The sequence below is a fragment of the Rosa rugosa genome, chromosome 4 (genome assembly GCF_958449725.1).
Source record: "Rosa rugosa chromosome 4, drRosRugo1.1, whole genome shotgun sequence".
Taxonomy (NCBI): domain Eukaryota; kingdom Viridiplantae; phylum Streptophyta; class Magnoliopsida; order Rosales; family Rosaceae; genus Rosa; species Rosa rugosa.
This window is the reverse complement of record NC_084823.1, coordinates 318,953-336,361: the sequence shown is the minus strand read 5'-3', so window position 1 is coordinate 336,361 and position 17,409 is coordinate 318,953. Positions and strand designations below refer to the sequence as shown.

General features: G+C 39.8%; 2 protein-coding genes and 1 long non-coding RNA gene across 3 annotated transcripts; 1 reads left to right on the top strand and 2 right to left on the bottom strand.

Annotated features, from left to right (window-relative positions):
• Nucleotides 1–119: 119 nt before the first annotated feature.
• LOC133743240 (uncharacterized) lies at nucleotides 120–1,093 on the bottom strand. Its single transcript, XM_062171104.1, has one exon. It carries the CDS (start codon nucleotides 926–928, stop codon nucleotides 344–346), a length of 585 nt encoding a protein of 194 aa, XP_062027088.1. The 5' UTR covers nucleotides 929–1,093; the 3' UTR covers nucleotides 120–343.
• An 11,510-nt stretch (nucleotides 1,094–12,603) lies between these two features.
• On the bottom strand, nucleotides 12,604–14,524 carry LOC133743740 (uncharacterized). Its single transcript, XR_009863236.1, has 2 exons — nucleotides 14,293–14,524; nucleotides 12,604–13,719 (listed from the first exon to the last, which is right to left on the bottom strand). It is a non-coding gene; the product is annotated as an uncharacterized LOC133743740 (long non-coding RNA).
• Nucleotides 14,525–14,646: 122 nt separating this feature from the next.
• LOC133743739 (beta-hexosaminidase 2) lies at nucleotides 14,647–17,065 on the top strand. The gene is made up of 2 exons (XM_062171769.1): nucleotides 14,647–15,539; nucleotides 15,714–17,065. The coding sequence occupies exons 1-2, from the start codon at nucleotides 14,756–14,758 to the stop codon at nucleotides 16,667–16,669; spliced, it is 1,740 nt and encodes a 579-aa protein (XP_062027753.1). The 5' UTR covers nucleotides 14,647–14,755; the 3' UTR covers nucleotides 16,670–17,065.
• The last annotated feature ends 344 nt before the right edge of the window (nucleotides 17,066–17,409 follow it).

The window sequence follows — 17,409 nt, the reverse complement described above, 5'->3', positions numbered from 1 at the left end:
TGGATGGGATCAAAGTATTGGCATTCATTTTGGTCCCATGTTCCTAATCCTATAAGACAGAAAATTGCTCCAAAATTGCATAATGTGTCATTAACAAATACATTGTGAAAGCTTAGTCATAGAAGGGGGACCAATGAATCTGTTTATTGGAAGGGTACTAGTTTTCTGAACTCCGGTATCCACAAAGTGCCGCAGTGTCTCTTACAACATACAATGAAACGTAAAAGCCGATATATGCCTACATAGTACTAAAGAAATAAAACTAGAAGGGCGATAGAGATGAAAATGGAGTGAAAATATTGCACGAAAAGTTGTTTAGTTTGCGCCTCTATTTACATGTCATTCAGTCATTGTACTGTGTGTGTGAAATTTGTCTTTGCAGCTTCATTTGCCGATAGAATTTGGCGATGAACTCATCTGCCTTTCTGTCAACTGCTTCGTCCTCATAATTAGCACATGAATAAGCAGCTGTACCATAGTCTTCTGACAATGTCATCCCCTGGTCAAGATCATCACCATCATCATCACGATCAAGATCATCAGCATGATCAGAATTTGTAAGGAAGCTCTTCCTTCCTTCATCATAATGATCAGAATGAAAGAGATGGTCGTCATCGTCGTGCAGTACTAGTGGGGGGTTAAGGCAAGGAATGTTGAAGCGCATGGAGGGTGGACGGTGCATTTTGAGATTGAAAAGGGGGGTCTTGTCGAAGGAGAACTCGCGTTCAAAGTAATGGATTTGTGGTCTTGACTTTGTTGATGCATTTGTGCCAAGGTGATTCTTAAGGAACTTGGGGACGACCCTCAGTTCCATCATGAGGCGGTGTTTGAAGACGCCGCCCTTTCTTGCCCATATAAATGCCATACGCAGCAGCTTCCATGCTCTCTGACCAACACGATCAGCATCACAAATTTTCTTTGCCAGCATTTTCACCAAATCGATCGATCTTCAACTCAGTTTGAATTTGTGTTAATAAATAAGACGAATGCTAGCTCACTGATCGAGAGAAACACAAATGCGCTTCAGTATGAGCTTGGAGAGATAGATTTTCAGGTGGCGAGTGGTGATGGGAGAGAGGAGGCAGCAGAAGTGCCTGTTTATATATGGACATTAATTGGAGAGAGATCGAGTATGTCGATCATCTAACTTGTACGCGTTAAAGTGATGTTGCTTATCATTGAAATTAAAGAAAGAAAGAGAGCGAGAGAGAGAGAGAGAGAGGGTTTGGTGCGATGATGAATGATGATGTGACTGATGGTGTGACTTGTGAGTACTACTCGTTGGGAACACGGCTGTACGCGGCTGGAAAGAACTTACTAAACATTTGCTAATTTCCAACCAATTACCCTACTGAAATTAAATCCAAATACATATATCTACACCCCTTGTTTTTGTTTTGTTTAGAATTCCTAGTGTATCTCTCTGTATGAAAACATGCTGCGGCAACATGAATAATGTCTTTTTGCCTGCAGCCTTTGAAATCCAGTACTCTCAGAAACAAACAAATTAAGCATTAATTTTGATTTAAAATAATTGAGATTGATTGAAACTGATGGAGATAGTGTGGTAAGTACCATGTGATGTCGTTGCAGTTGTAGCCTGCTAGCTGCTTGCACAAGCCATAAGGAAGCAGGCTAGCTGTAAATCTCTAAGTTGTATATATAATGAATAGCTTGCTAGCTTTGCCGCAACTTACTTGATTGGTGGAACGGGAAAAATTAAGAGCTATTGCTATAAGCCTATAACTCCATAAACTTTTATTTGATAACTTATAGTATAAGCTATATACTTTGTAATTAATAACGTATAAATCCAAATGTCCGTTCCAACTCTAAGATGATTTCCTGGTGCCTGGTGGTGGGCATGGAGACTAATTTCCAAAATTGGCGCACCATTCGATTGATGAAGCACTGCCGTTCGAACTGTCCATATACAACATCTTCGTGGTTTGCAATCCGCATAATCGTCTAAACTTACCTAGATCTAAGGTGTGCATTCGCATATGAATAGCACTCAAACGTAGGTCCGAATAATTTACTAACGAAAACTATTTATTCTTAAAAGCGAGACCAGCTGGAAATTAATTTATTGTATTATTTGAATATCTTTAGGTATGAAATGAAGGAAATGAAGGCCAGTTTAAGCTAGCTAGTTTGAAAAGAACAAGTCAATGGTCATCAACATAAACTATGTACAATCAATCCACGTGGGCACACAATATATGAAATATTACAAATGCAGAGCACTTGCTAAATCTACTTCCAGGAAGGTTCCCTGAAATTGAGCTCATGGCATGGAAGCCCCGTTGCCGCACTCACTGTACCAGAAATTCATACAATTATTTCCCAGAAAAGTAATAAAGCTACCAGCCTTTCCCAAAGACTTTGTAGAATCTTATCCGCAAGTAAACGTCTACCGAGTAGAATTTCAACATCAAAAGGAAGAGAATCCGAAGCTCGCTCGATCGATCAGTACTGTTGTTCATATACGTGTCGTGTGAGCCAGACTGGTTAATTAATCAAGAGGTCAGTATGTTGTTTCCTGGAAAGTCCTGCTAATTATAAGTTTATAACTAAACGTGTCTTGGCAGGGACCTTTACAGCTCTACTAATCATTAGGTCTAACATGACGAAGTGGTGTTAGCTCAGTGATTAGAGCACCCACTACCTAAGATTGAGATCATGAGTTCGAGTCACCATGGGGGTAGGAGTGAAATATTTTGATCCTCTTATTAAAAAAGGTAAGAAAAAAAAAAAAATCATCGATCAATTTCTAATTGGAACAATTCTTAAGTTCACCCCTACGGTGAATGAGCATGTTCACCATCTCTTGCGATTAACGCATAATAACTTTATAATTTTCTAATCCAACCATTCATGTTGTATAATGTAATACAAAGATTAGCTCTGTAAAAAATCAATCAAATTGAAAACATTTTAGTTATTCATTTCTATGAAATACATGGACGGTCATTATAGCAGTAATAAGTGTTGTTAGTGTTTGGACCCAAAATAAGCATTTTGGCCTGACAAGGCGTGTCTTGGAGAAATTGAGCCAATGTCAGTGGCTCAAGCTATATATTGTCGACAAGTTCGAAATATATATTTAGAGGCTAAATAAAGCCTACTATGAAAGCATGGAAGCATGGAAACATGAAAAGTCAACTTTAGCACATTTTCCTACTTCGGCTAGGAGAAACCGAGCTAAACAAGGAAGGAGGGGCGGCAGACTGACCAAATGAACTTGAAATGAGCTGAAACTCTGTAGATCCATTCTAGACAGCCCAATGATCATTTCTTATGAAGAGTGCCAGAGCTTTTTTTGAGTGGAAGGCCTTCAAACAATCAGCCCAATTTTCTACAGAAGCAAAACTGGAAAACTGGACCTGTAAGAGGTCCAGCAGCATTTTCGGCCCAACCACATGGAATAAAAATCTGAAAATTTGTCAGGATGATCTACACTCATAGTGGAACATTTTTTATGAAGAAGTCGAAGGCTCATTCTGAAGGCTTGTTGGAGAAATAATTGAAGGAATAAAGGGGCAGAAACTGACCTAAAACCAGCTCAATATTCACATGTTCATGTTTCCTACCCACATGAAGAAAGCTAGATGCTTTTCTTTTTTTCCTTGGATATATTTTTCTACAACAATCTCTTTAATAGATCATCATCACTTCCATGTTTTTGCACCTTCATGCCTTGCTTTCATTTCATCATTTCTCTATCTTTTCCATATTTTACAAATCACTTTCATACTCCACTTTCATTATTTTTCTTCCACTCATCATTTCACTCTTCTTTTTCTTCCCTATATAAACACCTTCTCCTCTCATTCTAAAAAACAAACACATTCACAACATCAAAACATCTCTAAGATGATCTAAGTTCTCTCTAGAGCAAACCTCTCTAAGAGCAACTCCTCTCCTTCTCTTTCTCTTACCGGTGATCACACTCCTAGTCCTAGTCTTCTCAGAAGCCGACTTTCAGTGCCACCAAACCCTCTGTCAACGTGCTTCGGTCCTAGTCTCCTCGGGAGCCGACGGTAGTGCCGCGACCACAACGGTTACAGAACCAGCCAAGCAAGGGTAACGCCCTAGCAACCCAGCCAAGCTAAAGTCACGCTTTAGCAAGATCTCAACATTTCTCGGTGATGCTCGCTCTGCTCGATCTACAATATTGAGTATCGATTGTGTTAACAAGAAGAAACTTCAGCAAAGTCCTCACCACGAGGCAGAAAGAATCCCACGACGAGGTTGGTGCTCTCCTCGTCTACAATCGCTTGATAGAAGTCAGGTCAAGGGACACCCCCGACGACCGCACCCGAACGGTGCTGGCACGCCCGCGCAAGAAAAGAGACTGTTGACCAGCTGCAGAAAAATTGGAGCCAAACAGTTAGAACCATCCATTTGTTTGATTCAATTAGATAATTAAACGCCGATTCGATTGATTTTTTACAGAGATGATTTTTAAAGGATAATTTAGGATATAGACCGTTGGATTATAAATTTATTAAGTAAAAATATGTTAATCGACAACGGGGGTGAATATGCTTGTTCATCCTAAGGGTGAACCTAAAAATTGTCCTTCTAATTATTATGTGAATCTATATTACTAACACGCCATGCATTAATTCTTCACTCAAAACTTGCATTGCCTGTCTCCTTGGGTGCCTCACGGCTAATTCCTTGTGGCCTAAAGTCATCTAATTAGTCCCTGAATGTGTCAAAGGTTGGTGCTTCGTTTTGTTCATAGTTTGTTAATGGTTTCTTAATTTTAGTGTATGCTTTATGGTTTTCAATGGCCCATTCCAAAAAGTTAGGCCGATGATTAATCTCTCTGATGCAAAAACTAATATTTGTTGTAGAATGAGAGTATTTGAGAGAGGGATTTGTGTGTTTCTTCATTGATAATAAAGATCTTTATATAAAGGGGTAAGAGTATAAAGATTACATAATATTACAAGTAATTTTATTTTGAAAAGCGATAGGAAATCTATGATTAAATCTACTCTCCCTATTACATAAGAAAACATATTTTTGTTTGGACTAGTCACACCCAAAACTAGGTTAACTGTAACATTCCCACAATGACATGTCATGTCTCGTCAATGACGTTTTTCAAGTTTCCTCGTTACAAACCTTGTTAAGTAACAAAAATCTTTTGCAACAAAAATAACCTTGGTCGAAGAGGAAAAAGAGTACAAGATGCCTCACATTTCGAGAATACCCTATAGGCATCAAATCTCCCCCTGATGGCAACGTCTCCCTCTGATTTTCGTTAGATTGTAGGGAGCTCGGATACTTTTCGTAGACTAATACTATGCACATTTTTCTCGAAATGTGGTCTTAGATAATGATTTAGTAAATAAATTTGCCACATTATCCTCAGATCGGACTTGATTCACTTCGATATTGAGGAGGACTTGTTGTTGCTGATTATAGAAGAACTTTGGTGATATATGTTTGGTGTTGTTGCCTTTGATGAAACATTGCTTCATTTTGTTCAATACAAGCGACAATATTCTCATATATGCACATAGGCTCATCTGTGGTCGACTTCAAACCACATGTATTTTGAATATGCGTAATTATGGATCTAAGACATATGCATCACGAACTGTTTAGTGAAGAGTAATAATCTATGCATGATTCAAAGAAGTAGCGATGAGAGTCTGTTCAATAGACCTCCAAGATATTGCGGTGTTTACCATATATGGTAAATACATAACCAGTTTGGGAACGACCTTTGTGTGGGTCAGAGAGCTACTCGACATCAACAAAACCTATCAAAACATCACTAGGATTTTGATGGAGGGAGGCAGTGGTGGCGACACATATGTTAGCAGCGGCGGGGGCATATTTGCTGGTAGTGGCGCTGACGAATCTGCTAGCAGTAAGTGTCCTTCGCCCGGCGACCGCAATGATTCTATTTGTGAATTCCGATTCCATAACGTAACAATCAGAATCTATTTTCTCTCTATAGGGATAAAATAGGCCCATATCTGTCGCACCTCTTACGCATCGAAAGATGTTCTTTATGCCACTCCAATGGCGACGTGTTGGCGCAGAGTTAGATCTAACTAACAAGTTCACATTGAATGAGATATCCGGTTTTGTGCATTGTGCTAAGTACAATAATGCGCCTATTGCACTTAGGTAGGGCACTTCGGGCTCTGGCACATCTTTGTCATATTCTTTTGGATGCAATGGATCATTTTCAAGATCAAGACTTCGAACAATCATGGGAGTGTTACTAGGCTTGGTTTTATGTTCATTAAAGTGCCTGAGCATCTTTTCTGTGTAGGTCAATTATGAACTAAAATTCCATCGACACGGTGCTCGAGTTCTATTCTGAGGTAAAACCGTGTTTTCCCAATATCTTTCATCACGAATTCGGATTTCAAGTACTTGACTTGATGCATAAACTCTCGCAAGCGTACGAATCGTGTCAAGATAGGGAAGTATTAAGCCCAAAATTATCGTACCACTGGGATTAGTGGCTAATCCACAATCCTTGGGTAGTCGGAACTAAAGACACTTAGCAAACAAAGAAAAAGAAAAAGAAAATAAATAGAAATGCTAATCTAAGACATCAAGCCTTAGCAATGCTCGGCTTTAGTTTTCACCAAAGCCTAATCAAAACCACTAACTTGTAGCCTCAAGATATACACAAATGAGTCGATGGATTAGATCAATGTTTGGGAGTTGGTTTTAACTTAAACAAAAGTAATGAAATGTAAAGCAATAAAAATAAAAATGAAATGAAAATAATAAAAATGAGAATGTCGCGTGCTAGGGAGGCTCCTTCACCAAATCTCATGTGTCGGAAGCTAATCTAATGTAGATGGAAATTTCCTACTTTGGCGGTAGTCGTATCCAAGGCGGTTCAAGGCTCAAGGACTAAAATTCCCTTTCATGGTATCCCTACTCTGGTTCAAGGGTCGTAGGAACTCACTTGGCATGAATTAGAGCTGGTTCAAGGGTCTCTAATTCACATCAAGAGGCCTAGAGATCGAGGAATTAGACTACTAAGCGACCCGCCCATGCAATCACGCTACGGGTATAAATCACCATGCTTATAACCCCTCGAATACGAAATTGAAGGTTTCTAGCTTAGGAATTAGTGGGGTTCAAGCCTCTAACTCCGTCCTAGACATGATCAAAATACACACCCTAGAGTTGACTAGGCTCTTAGACATGCATTTCAAGCCAACAATAATTGATATAAGCATCCTCCATCATATGAAAATTGCATCATTACATTAAATTAAACATCTTTTACACAAGATTTGGGTTAGGGCACACAACCCTAACCCCCAACAAGGAAATTACTCACAACCCATAATCATAGACATCAAGATTACAAAATTCAAATAGCAAAGAGTAGAGAAGTGTAGGAGAAGACAAGGATAGTCACAAATAGCTAGGAAGCTAGCATGACCAGCATTGAATTACAACTCCCACAAAATACCCAAATATTAAATCTTATAGAGGTTGAGCCCCTTGATGGATCGTTGAAGCTTTGTGTGAGTAGTCCTTCAAATCTCAAAATAAAATAGAAAGAAAAGACGAAAAATGGATTTCACTCCCTATTTTTCCTCTTCTCTTTCTATTTTATTTTGAGATTTGAAGAATAGGAAAGAGAGTTTGGGCTGCTCTTTTTTTTTTGGTGGTGCAGCTACTGTTCTAGAGAAGGAGGAAGAGAGCGTTGTCTCCCGTAGGGTTGGGATGAATATATGAAGGGTTTTAATTGTGGCCCTTGGTCTTCTCGGGTGGCTAGGAGAGAATGGGAAAGAAGATAAAAATTGGATGAGGTGGCAGCATGTGAATGGCCAATATATGAATGGAAGTGTGCAATTGGTCAAATGTATAATTACCATCACTATGCTGCACGTGGGTTTTGGAAGAGAAGGCTGCAATCTTTGCTTTGATTAATTAAGTAATTAATCATTTTGATTAACTAACTTAATTAACTGCTTCATTTCTTTTCTTGTTCTTTTTTTTTTTCTTTCTATTTTTCTTTCTTTCCCACTTTCCACAACTTCGAATATCCACATATATTGTCAAGGGACTAGTCGGGTTTCACTCCCTAGCTTGCATTGACCATGGTTGACCGTGTCAATAATTCGTCATTTTCTCGGAAACTCCAATTAGCTCCATTTTTTGCACAACTTCTTCCGAAATCCACAACTCTGCTTATTCACTACACAATAAATTAAAATAGGTTAATTACATAATAATTAGCTTGAGGATTAACTTATTTATAGTGTTTTAGATAGAATTACATGCATAAAAATGCGTGTAATCAGTACTCTGCGATTTCCTTAACTCTGTTAGAGTTTCAATTAGGTTCATGTCATCGAAATATACCACAACAATAAAGAACCCAAAACTTGTCATCTTAATGAAAACGCAGAGAGAGGGAACCCAGAAAACTCCAAATCGGTGCCAAACCTTCTCGGCCTCGCCGGCGCCGATTCCGGCCACCTTTGGCCGTAAAATCAGTCTCATCTGAATCGCCTTATCTTCCTCTTCCTCTCTGTGGCGGAGGCATAGGACAATTTTGGTGGTCGAAGGCGCAGCAAATAAAAATTCTGTCCGACCTGTTTTGGAATTTCCAGTCAATTCTCGATTTTTCCGCCACCTCCGGCCGCGCCACAACCCACATCTTGAAACTCTCTTCTTCATTGTTCAAACCACCCAGCTACTAGCTCCAATTCGATCAGAGGAAGGAGAATCAAAGATCGGAAGAAAAACTAGGGATTTCGGGTTTTCGAGGTAAATTTCGGCTTGTATACTTGAAATTGATCAATGTTGTAGTTGAGAAAATTGTTGAAGATGTTGTAAGGAACATTTTGATGTAGGTTTGGTGACCCAATTTTGGGTTAGAGGTGGCGGCGCGTGGGGGCGTGTCCGGCCACTTCAGACCTTCTGTTTTGGTTCGTTAGGTAGAGCGTAGTTTTACGGACATGTTGATATGAACTTTGTATCAATTGGTCCACGTTTTGAAAATGATCGGAATTTCTGAGTTTCAAAAATTCAGGTTTCGATTTGGGAAGATCTTACCGTTAAATCGACCCCAATTTTCGATAGGTTGTTATAGTTATCGAATCGACGTAACTTATGAAGTTTGAGCTCGTTCCGATATGATTTCGAGCTTTCGACGAATTCTCATTTTAGGGTTTCGATTATTATTATCGTCAAGTTAGTTTCGATTCTTGAGAAATAGTTATTTATAATATCAATTTGTTCAGGACGACGTGTAGATCGAGTTCGAGGAAGAAATCGTTGGACGACCGTCGTAGTTGCAAATCAGTTAGTGGACATCTGATTTTAAAATAAATTATGCATGCAGTACTACTTTCGAGCATTTATTTATTATGAGATTTAATTTATGATTTGAATCATTGAGATTTCTGAGATTTGTAAAATGATTTTGAGATGAGATTTACGGTATGATTTGAGATATTTCCTTATGCGATTTATTTTGAGATATCATTAATTCATTATATTTTCAGTTTTCAATACCAGAGATTTGTTAGAAGTATTTCCACGAATCCTATTGGATGCGTAGTTTTAAGAGAATAAATTTGGGAAAGCATCAAATATTTGTTTTACTTTATTTACAATTACTTATTTTCCTCCACTCACTCTAACGATTTTTAAATACTTTTCCCTGGGCTTTTCGGTTTCTCGTGCCCAGTCTGCAGACTAGTTGAGGTCGAGTGTTTGTAGGCGTCGAGACATAGTGTCCGCCAGCTTCATCATCGTTGTAGCTTATTGTTTAACCTACGCATGTATATATCAGTTTTATATTCGTCGAATTGCTCTGATCATCAAACTGTTTAATTATGTTTTTAAGAGATGTACTTGAAATGTAAAAGTAGTCGGTGTGATGATGATTTAAGTTCTTTTTCCAGGTTTGTTTATTTGGATAGTCCACTTTTAGGGGAAGTTCCGCCAAATTTTTGGTAGAATTTTTTCTAAGATGGGCCCCGCAGGGCCACTTCAGATTTCAGGGTGAAATCCAAAGCAGCACCTGTCACACATGAACACTTTTTTTTTATAATTTTTTTTTTACATATGGAGTTGTATGTGGACTTCATAAAAACATCCTTCCCGCTAATGACTACATATCTGGGAATCAAGTAACTAGTAAATATTTGGTAATAAGCGTAATAAGCCTAACAGTAAAGAACTCTGAGCTCAAAATCAAATTAACTATACTTAAATTTAAGTATAAAATAACTATAGGACGAAGTGGTGTTAGCTCAGTGGTTAGAGCACTCACTCCACTACCTAAGATCGAGGTCATGGGTTCGAGTCACCATGAGGGTAAGAGTAAAATCCTTAGATCCTCTTTTGATAAGAAAAAAAAAAAAAGGTATAAAAAACTATAGTAAGGTGGACAATCCTAATTAAATTAGGAATCTTCAGCATGACTTCAAGAATTATCTTAAAAACAAGGACTAAATTCTGCTTACTACTATGTACTTTCAATGGTTCATCAGTTCAGTTCATGCACTTCTAATTTAATAAAAAAAGTCCTTGCACTCTCCAATCTCATCAAATCGATCCAATCCGTCACCACTCCATCAATTTTTGGGGAAAATTTCCAAACTACCCATCTGCATTCACAACACTAACGCGTCGGTGGGCTGCCTAGCGATGGGTAGTTTAGGAATTTTTCCTGTGAGAAGGTCCCACGTCAACATTTTAACAGCGAAAATTGACGGAATAGTGACTGATTGGATCTATTTGATGAAATTGGAGAGTGCAAGGACTTTTTTGATTAAATTAGAAGTGTAGAGACTAAACTGATGAACCCTTAAAAGTACAATGTAGTAAGCAGAATTTAATCCTAAAAACAAACCCTGAAACAAAAGAAATTTATTAGAAAAAACTTATTTCATGAAAATATATCAGCCAAAAGAGATTATAATCCCCTAATGCCAACTTATATAGGAAACAAAGAAGTATAAAACGACGGCGGTGTTTGCAGGTTAATCCCCTAATGCAACTTATATAGGAAACAAAGAAGTATAAAACGACGGCGGTGTTTGCAGGTTGGCAGCAGGGACGAGAACGGTCTGCCAGCCATTTTGCCTGGGTCTGGGCCTAGGTCTGATGGGTTCAATCGCCAATGGGCCCATTTGAGTAGGCCCGGTTCCCTTCTGAATTGGGCTAGGGTGGAGGGTGCTTTGACACCCTCATCTATTACTTAGTGCTTGCTGCGGGCCTGGTCCGAGAGTTTGACCTCCTTGGGCGGTGTTGGGCCTTTAAGGTCTCTAAAGTGCTAGTCTTAATTCGGATCATGGTTATACGGAATTGGTAATTATCTCGAGTTGGGCTGGAGAAAGTGGCTTATGGATGAAGAATTGACTCCTATTTGTTTGCTGGGAAGTAGCTTTCTTTTCATACCACAATTGCGTGCCTGGCGGATGGAAGGCTAGAAGATGATTTTTCCTCAGAAGACACGGAGTTGTTCTTTGTTTATAGGTTCGCTTTACAAAGCGGGCTCAAATTGACTTGTAATGAGTTTATATTACTTAGATAGGAGTTTGGTCATTACCTCTCCATTTTTCTGTCTTTAAGTGTATGTTAGAATCTGACTATTTGGATGATCATCTAATACAATGAACCTATATTTAAAAAAAAAAGATAAAAAAGAAGTATAAAGCGAACATAAATACAAACAGCCACACAAGCATACGTGTATTATATTTTGAGAATGTAGATTGAAGACTTCTCAAGAAGAAGTTTCAAACTTCCTCAGAACCAAATCCTAAGAACAGGGAGGATGGGACATTGGGACCAAAGAAAAAAAAATGGATTAAATACTGTTTACTACCTATACTTATAGGGTTTCATCGTTTCAGTCTCTGACCTTCGAATTTCACCTAAAAAGTCCCTGAACTCTCAATTTCCTCCCAATTGGTCCCTACCGTCAAAATTTTCTGTTAAAGTTGCCGAAAATGTCTATTATGCCCTCACTTTGTTTTTTTAAATTTATTTTTTCTCTCTCTTTTATTTCTTTTTTTCATTTCACCTCTAAAAGGTCTGTGGATTGGAACCATCTTGATGAGGAGATGAACAGAAGGAGGCGAGAGAGCCGGAAGAAGAAGAAGAGGTAAAAAGAAAAAAAAAAAAAAAAGAGAGGAAGAGAAATATATATATATATATATATATATATTTTAAGTAAATGAGGGTATAATAGATTTTTTAGGGGAAGATAACGGAGTTTTTGACGGATGTTTGACGGCAGGGACCAATTGGGAGGAAATTGGGAATTCAGGGACTTTTTAGGTGAAATTCGAAGGTCAGAGACTGAAACGATGAAACTCTATAAGTATAGGGAGTAAGCAGTATTTAACAAAAAAAAAAGAGCCTAAAGGAGACATCATGAAAAATAAATTGTTTTGCCCCTTTTCAAACCAAGTTTTTTTTTTTTTTTTGAATGAAAGTCAAATTTATATTCCTCACAAGTCAGAATAGGCCGTTACATACCCTTCCGCTGTCATAGACAGACAAGAAGCTAGTGGTAGTACCCACAGGTGGTACATACATATAGTCCCACTCATTATACATTCAACTACGTAGAAATAGCGGATATCCTCTTTCGGTACTACTCCAGAGACGCTAGAGAGACATAGAGCATAAAATGCCTAGCTTCCTAATACAAGGAATTATTGTAATTAGACTAACTAAAAACTTAAAAGATGGGCCAAGGGCAAAAATCTTAGCCCAAAATTCTGCAATCCAAGTAGCCCAAGAGGAAGGCTCACTCAAGGCCCAGCAGGCATGTCATGGCCCGAGATCCAGCCACCACCGCCAGACCACCCAACCACCAGCGCAGCCCCGTCCCCTTGCCTGCTCCGTCCTGTTCCCGCCGCCTCGAGTCCGCCCCAGTTCACCATGCCAGAAAAACCCGACAACACACGCCGCCACAAGAAGTATGACGAAACCACTGCTGCAACCCTGCCCCAGTGCCTGCTCTGTCATATTCCCACCGCCCCGAGATCGCCCCAGTTAGCCATGCCTGAAAAACCCGGCGAAACACACCCCCACAAGAAACACAACGAAACCAGCACCGCCATAAGCTGCATCCCAAAATCCATCTCGATTTCACCTTCCCCGATCGACGCCGCCAAACGAATTCGAATCGCACCATCAATCCCAGCCTCTAACAACACGAGATCGGCCACCTCCCATAGATCTCATGCCTGAAAACTCAAAACCACCATCACCTGCAGAAAACTTGAGCAACCCAATCAAAGGACAACCGGAATAGCTCATTCAGTCCCCGTCCGGCAGCAGAACCACGTGACATCAGCGAGGCCAAGGCCGCTGCCGGACGAGAAGTTTGCACTTTGGTCGCCGCCGCTGAGGTAGGGTTTCTCTCAAAGGGAGAGAATTTCTTTTTTGTGCTTGATGATTTTTTTCATCTTTTTTATGGATGGTATTTTCAAACCAAGTTATGTGTGCTCCAGGGGAAAGAAAAGTACTCATTAATCACATCACAACAGTTTCTTCCATAATGCATAATAGGGTATGACAGCAAAAAAAAAAAAAAGAAAAAAAAAAATTGTTTTCATTGGCAATGAATACATATGTTTATGACAGCAACACTAACCAGAATCATAGAATTCCTCATGATCTCCAGGATCAGGTTCCCGAAGTGCTCTATTCCAAATCAGAAGAAATCCTTCCTGATGATGACTACAAACCAAATCAACCATGAGATGAGACAAAGCAATATAAGCAATCTAATATCAAAGCCAGGCAAGGAATATTACTACATGAATCATAAATGTAATAAACTCGAAGAGAATAAGAATTACTTTTCGTTGGAACTTATAAGAGAACTCCACGGCTTTCATTATCAGACCAAGGTGACATAACATTTTCTCAAGAGTCATCCAAGAATCAGAAAAAAAAGCTCAGAATCATTCCCAAATCCTAACAAACAATATCTCAAATTATATAATTAAGAAACTGAGATCTGTCTGAAATTGCACATTACATAAATTAGGAGAAGTAAAACGAAATTTCAGTTGAAAAAGTAAATCTATAACTTGCGGCAGCCTTGCTATGTTACCTATAAATGAGCATGTTGAAACTTGATCATGTTGCAAAGATTTGGAAACAAGTGCCTAAGGTAGATGGAGTCACATTACTAGAATCCAAATTGCATGACAATATATATGCGAATCAAAATCCAGAAGTTGCTTCTTACTCTCAAATCAATTCATTTCAAGCAATTAAAACAACCACTATCATGTGAAGGATTACCAATTTGTATCCGTGACTATGATGTTCAACTCGATAGTAATGCCAAACAAACAGAGTGGTCAAGGACGATGGGTTTCAGCAGGTGTTCAGTTCAATAGGCATATTCTTGGTTATCTCGAAACAAGGTAGAAGAAGCATCAAAATGGTGGAAATTGGTTCATCGCCAAACAATTTTGTTGGATACAATAGGGCCGGTAAGTTGACCGCGACGGCATTGGATATAGAATATAATTCTGTCAAGGTATAATAAATAGTAACGAATTTTTCCAATAGCGAACGGCCGTGGAGCGCAAAGTTAAAAGGAAAACGCCAAATCATTAGGCAACAAATTAGCAAAACAAGGATTGGAGTGTCCGGTCGGCAGAGTCGTTTCTCTTGGTATTTATTTAACCAACCCCTCACTTGCGTCTTCCTCAACTCACCGTGTCTCCATCTGCCAACAGCCACACAACAAGTCAACAACATGCTCTTCATCATCATCTCCATCTCTATCCTAAGCTTGTTATTGGCTTCTCCGATCTCCGGTTCTTCCCAATCGGGATCTATCAATGTCTGGCCCATGCCGAGAAACTTCTCGTGGCCTGAGCCGCAGGCCAACCCCCTCTCCCCTAATTTCAACATCTTATCTCCAGATCATCGCTACCTGTCGTCCGCCGCCAAACGCTACCTGCATCTTATTCTCAGCGAGCACCACCGCCCCCTGGTGAACCCCTCCTCCTCCGTCCGCGTCAACACTTCTGCGCCGCCATTGCTGACCCTCGCCATCACGGTTGCCGACCTCACTGCTCCCCTTCACCATGGCGTGGACGAGTCGTACACACTTACCATCCCCGCCGCCGGGGGAACCGCCCATCTGACGGCCCAGACTGCGTGGGGCGCCATGAGGGGTCTCGAGACATTGTCGCAGCTGGTGTGGGGGAATCCCTCGCTCGTGGCGGTTGGGGTGTACGTGTGGGACTCCCCACTGTTCGGGCATAGAGGGCTCATGCTCGACACCTCTAGGAACTACTACGGAGTTGAGGATTTACTTAGGACCATCGAGACCATGAGCGCCAATAAGCTCAATGTGTTTCATTGGCACATCACTGACTCCCACTCTTTCCCGCTACTCGTGCCTTCGGAGCCTGAATTGGCCTCCAAGGGGTCTTATGGATCCAGTATGCAGTACTCTCCCGCTGATGTCACAAAGATTGTGGAGTTCGGTTTGGAGCATGGTGTCAGGGTTCTCCCGGAAATCGACTCACCTGGTTAGTTTTCGATCCTTCCACCTGGTTAATTAGTTCTCAAAAGTGAAATATTTTATGAAATAGAACGTGTAAGAAATGTTACTATAAACTTACTGGATTCTCACTTTCATAGAGAAAATTTAAATCAAATAGGCAGAGACTAATTTGAATTATTGTTTTGAAATTTGCATACAGGCCATACAGGATCATGGGCTGCAGCCTATCCCGATATAGTATCATGTGCAAATATGTTCTGGTGGCCAGCAGGAGTTGATTGGGGTGACCGACTCGCGTCCGAACCAGGAACAGGTCATCTAAATCCTTTGAACCCCAAGACCTATCAAGTGCTCAAAAACGTAATCCATGATGTGGCGACATTATTCCCTGAACCATTTTACCACGGGGGTGCTGATGAGATCGTACCAGGTTGTTGGAAAGCGGATCCAACCATTCAATCATTCTTATCGAGGGGAGGAACTCTGAGTCAGCTACTTGAGCTTTTTGTCAATTCCACATTCCCTTATATTGTATCTCATAACAAGACAGTTGTATACTGGGAAGACGTGTTACTAGATGATAACATTAAGGTGCAATCAGCAGCTCTTCCCCGAGAGAATACCATCTTACAAACATGGAACAATGGACACAACAACACTAAACGAATTGTGTCTTCTGGATATCGTACAATCGTGTCATCCTCAGAATTTTACTACTTAGATTGTGGTCACGGTGACTTTCTTGGGAACGATAGCATATATGATCAACAAACAGGTGTCACTACAAAAGATGGAGGGTCATGGTGCGGGCCTTTCAAAACATGGCAAACCATATATAATTATGATATAACATATGGTCTAACTGAAGACGAGGCTAAATTGGTTTTAGGTGGAGAGGTGGCGCTTTGGTCTGAGCAAGCAGATCCAACAGTTTTGGATGCACGAATTTGGCCACGAACTTCAGCAATGGCAGAGTCATTGTGGTCAGGGAACCGGGATGATAAGGGTACGAAGAGATTTGCGGAGGCAACTGATCGCCTCAATGAATGGAGGAGTAGAATCGTGGCTAGAGGTGTTAGAGCTGAACCTATTCAGCCACTATGGTGTATTAAGAATCCAGGGATGTGCAACACTGTTAATTCATTGGGCTCATAGGCTAGCTAGTATAGCTTTTGATGATCACTATACATCAGTTTGGACAGAAAAGGCTCCAGAATGCATTCTGGACGTTCTACAATCAGATTGTAATCAGCCTGTTTAAGGCTTCCTTCAGCAAACACAATTCTTCGATAGAAAAAAAAAAAAAAAAAAAAAAACCAAGATGTCATCTATATAACCCATTGGGGATACTCTTATGGCACGTTTACTAACTTGGAATCGGAATAAATCATGAATCGGAGACAGCTGGAATGGGAGAAGAGAGGAATCGGTATGGGAATAATTTAATTCCATTACGCTGTTTACTTACCATGTGAAATCGGAATAAGAATGAAACTGATTACGATTGATGTTGTTTACTTACATTTAGGAATGAGAATTAAACTACTTCGATTACTAAAATACCCCTAGAAAATGAAAAGGGAAAAAGACAGCTATATGATTTCAAACACACCCCATAAATCAACAACCTGGAAGTCTGATACAATGAGACGGTGGACAACTCGTCGGCGCCGCCGCAATGTATCTAGTGCATCCTATCAGAAAGAGAAAGAAAAAACATCATATATCATGAAAAGCAAATTACCAGACAAGAATATGTACACCCTTTTTCGACTTTTGAAATTTGAAGGAAAACTATAAAAATTCTAGCTTCGTTCTTTCTAAAAAAAGCTTGCTTCTAAGTTGGTCAATAACTATCATGCCAAATTAGTGAAAGAAAAAAAGAAAGAAGGAGA

Excerpts from the sequence above, each read along its gene's own strand:
- LOC133743240 (XM_062171104.1), bottom strand. The coding sequence starts at position 928 with ATGCTGGCAAAGAAAATTTGTGATGCTGATCGTGTTGGTCAGAGAGCA.
- LOC133743739 (XM_062171769.1), top strand. The coding sequence starts at position 14,756 with ATGCTCTTCATCATCATCTCCATCTCTATCCTAAGCTTGTTATTGGCT. Across the intron at positions 15,540-15,713 it reads CCCGGAAATCGACTCACCTG|GCCATACAGGATCATGGGCT; the intron begins GTTAGTTTTCGA and ends ATTTGCATACAG.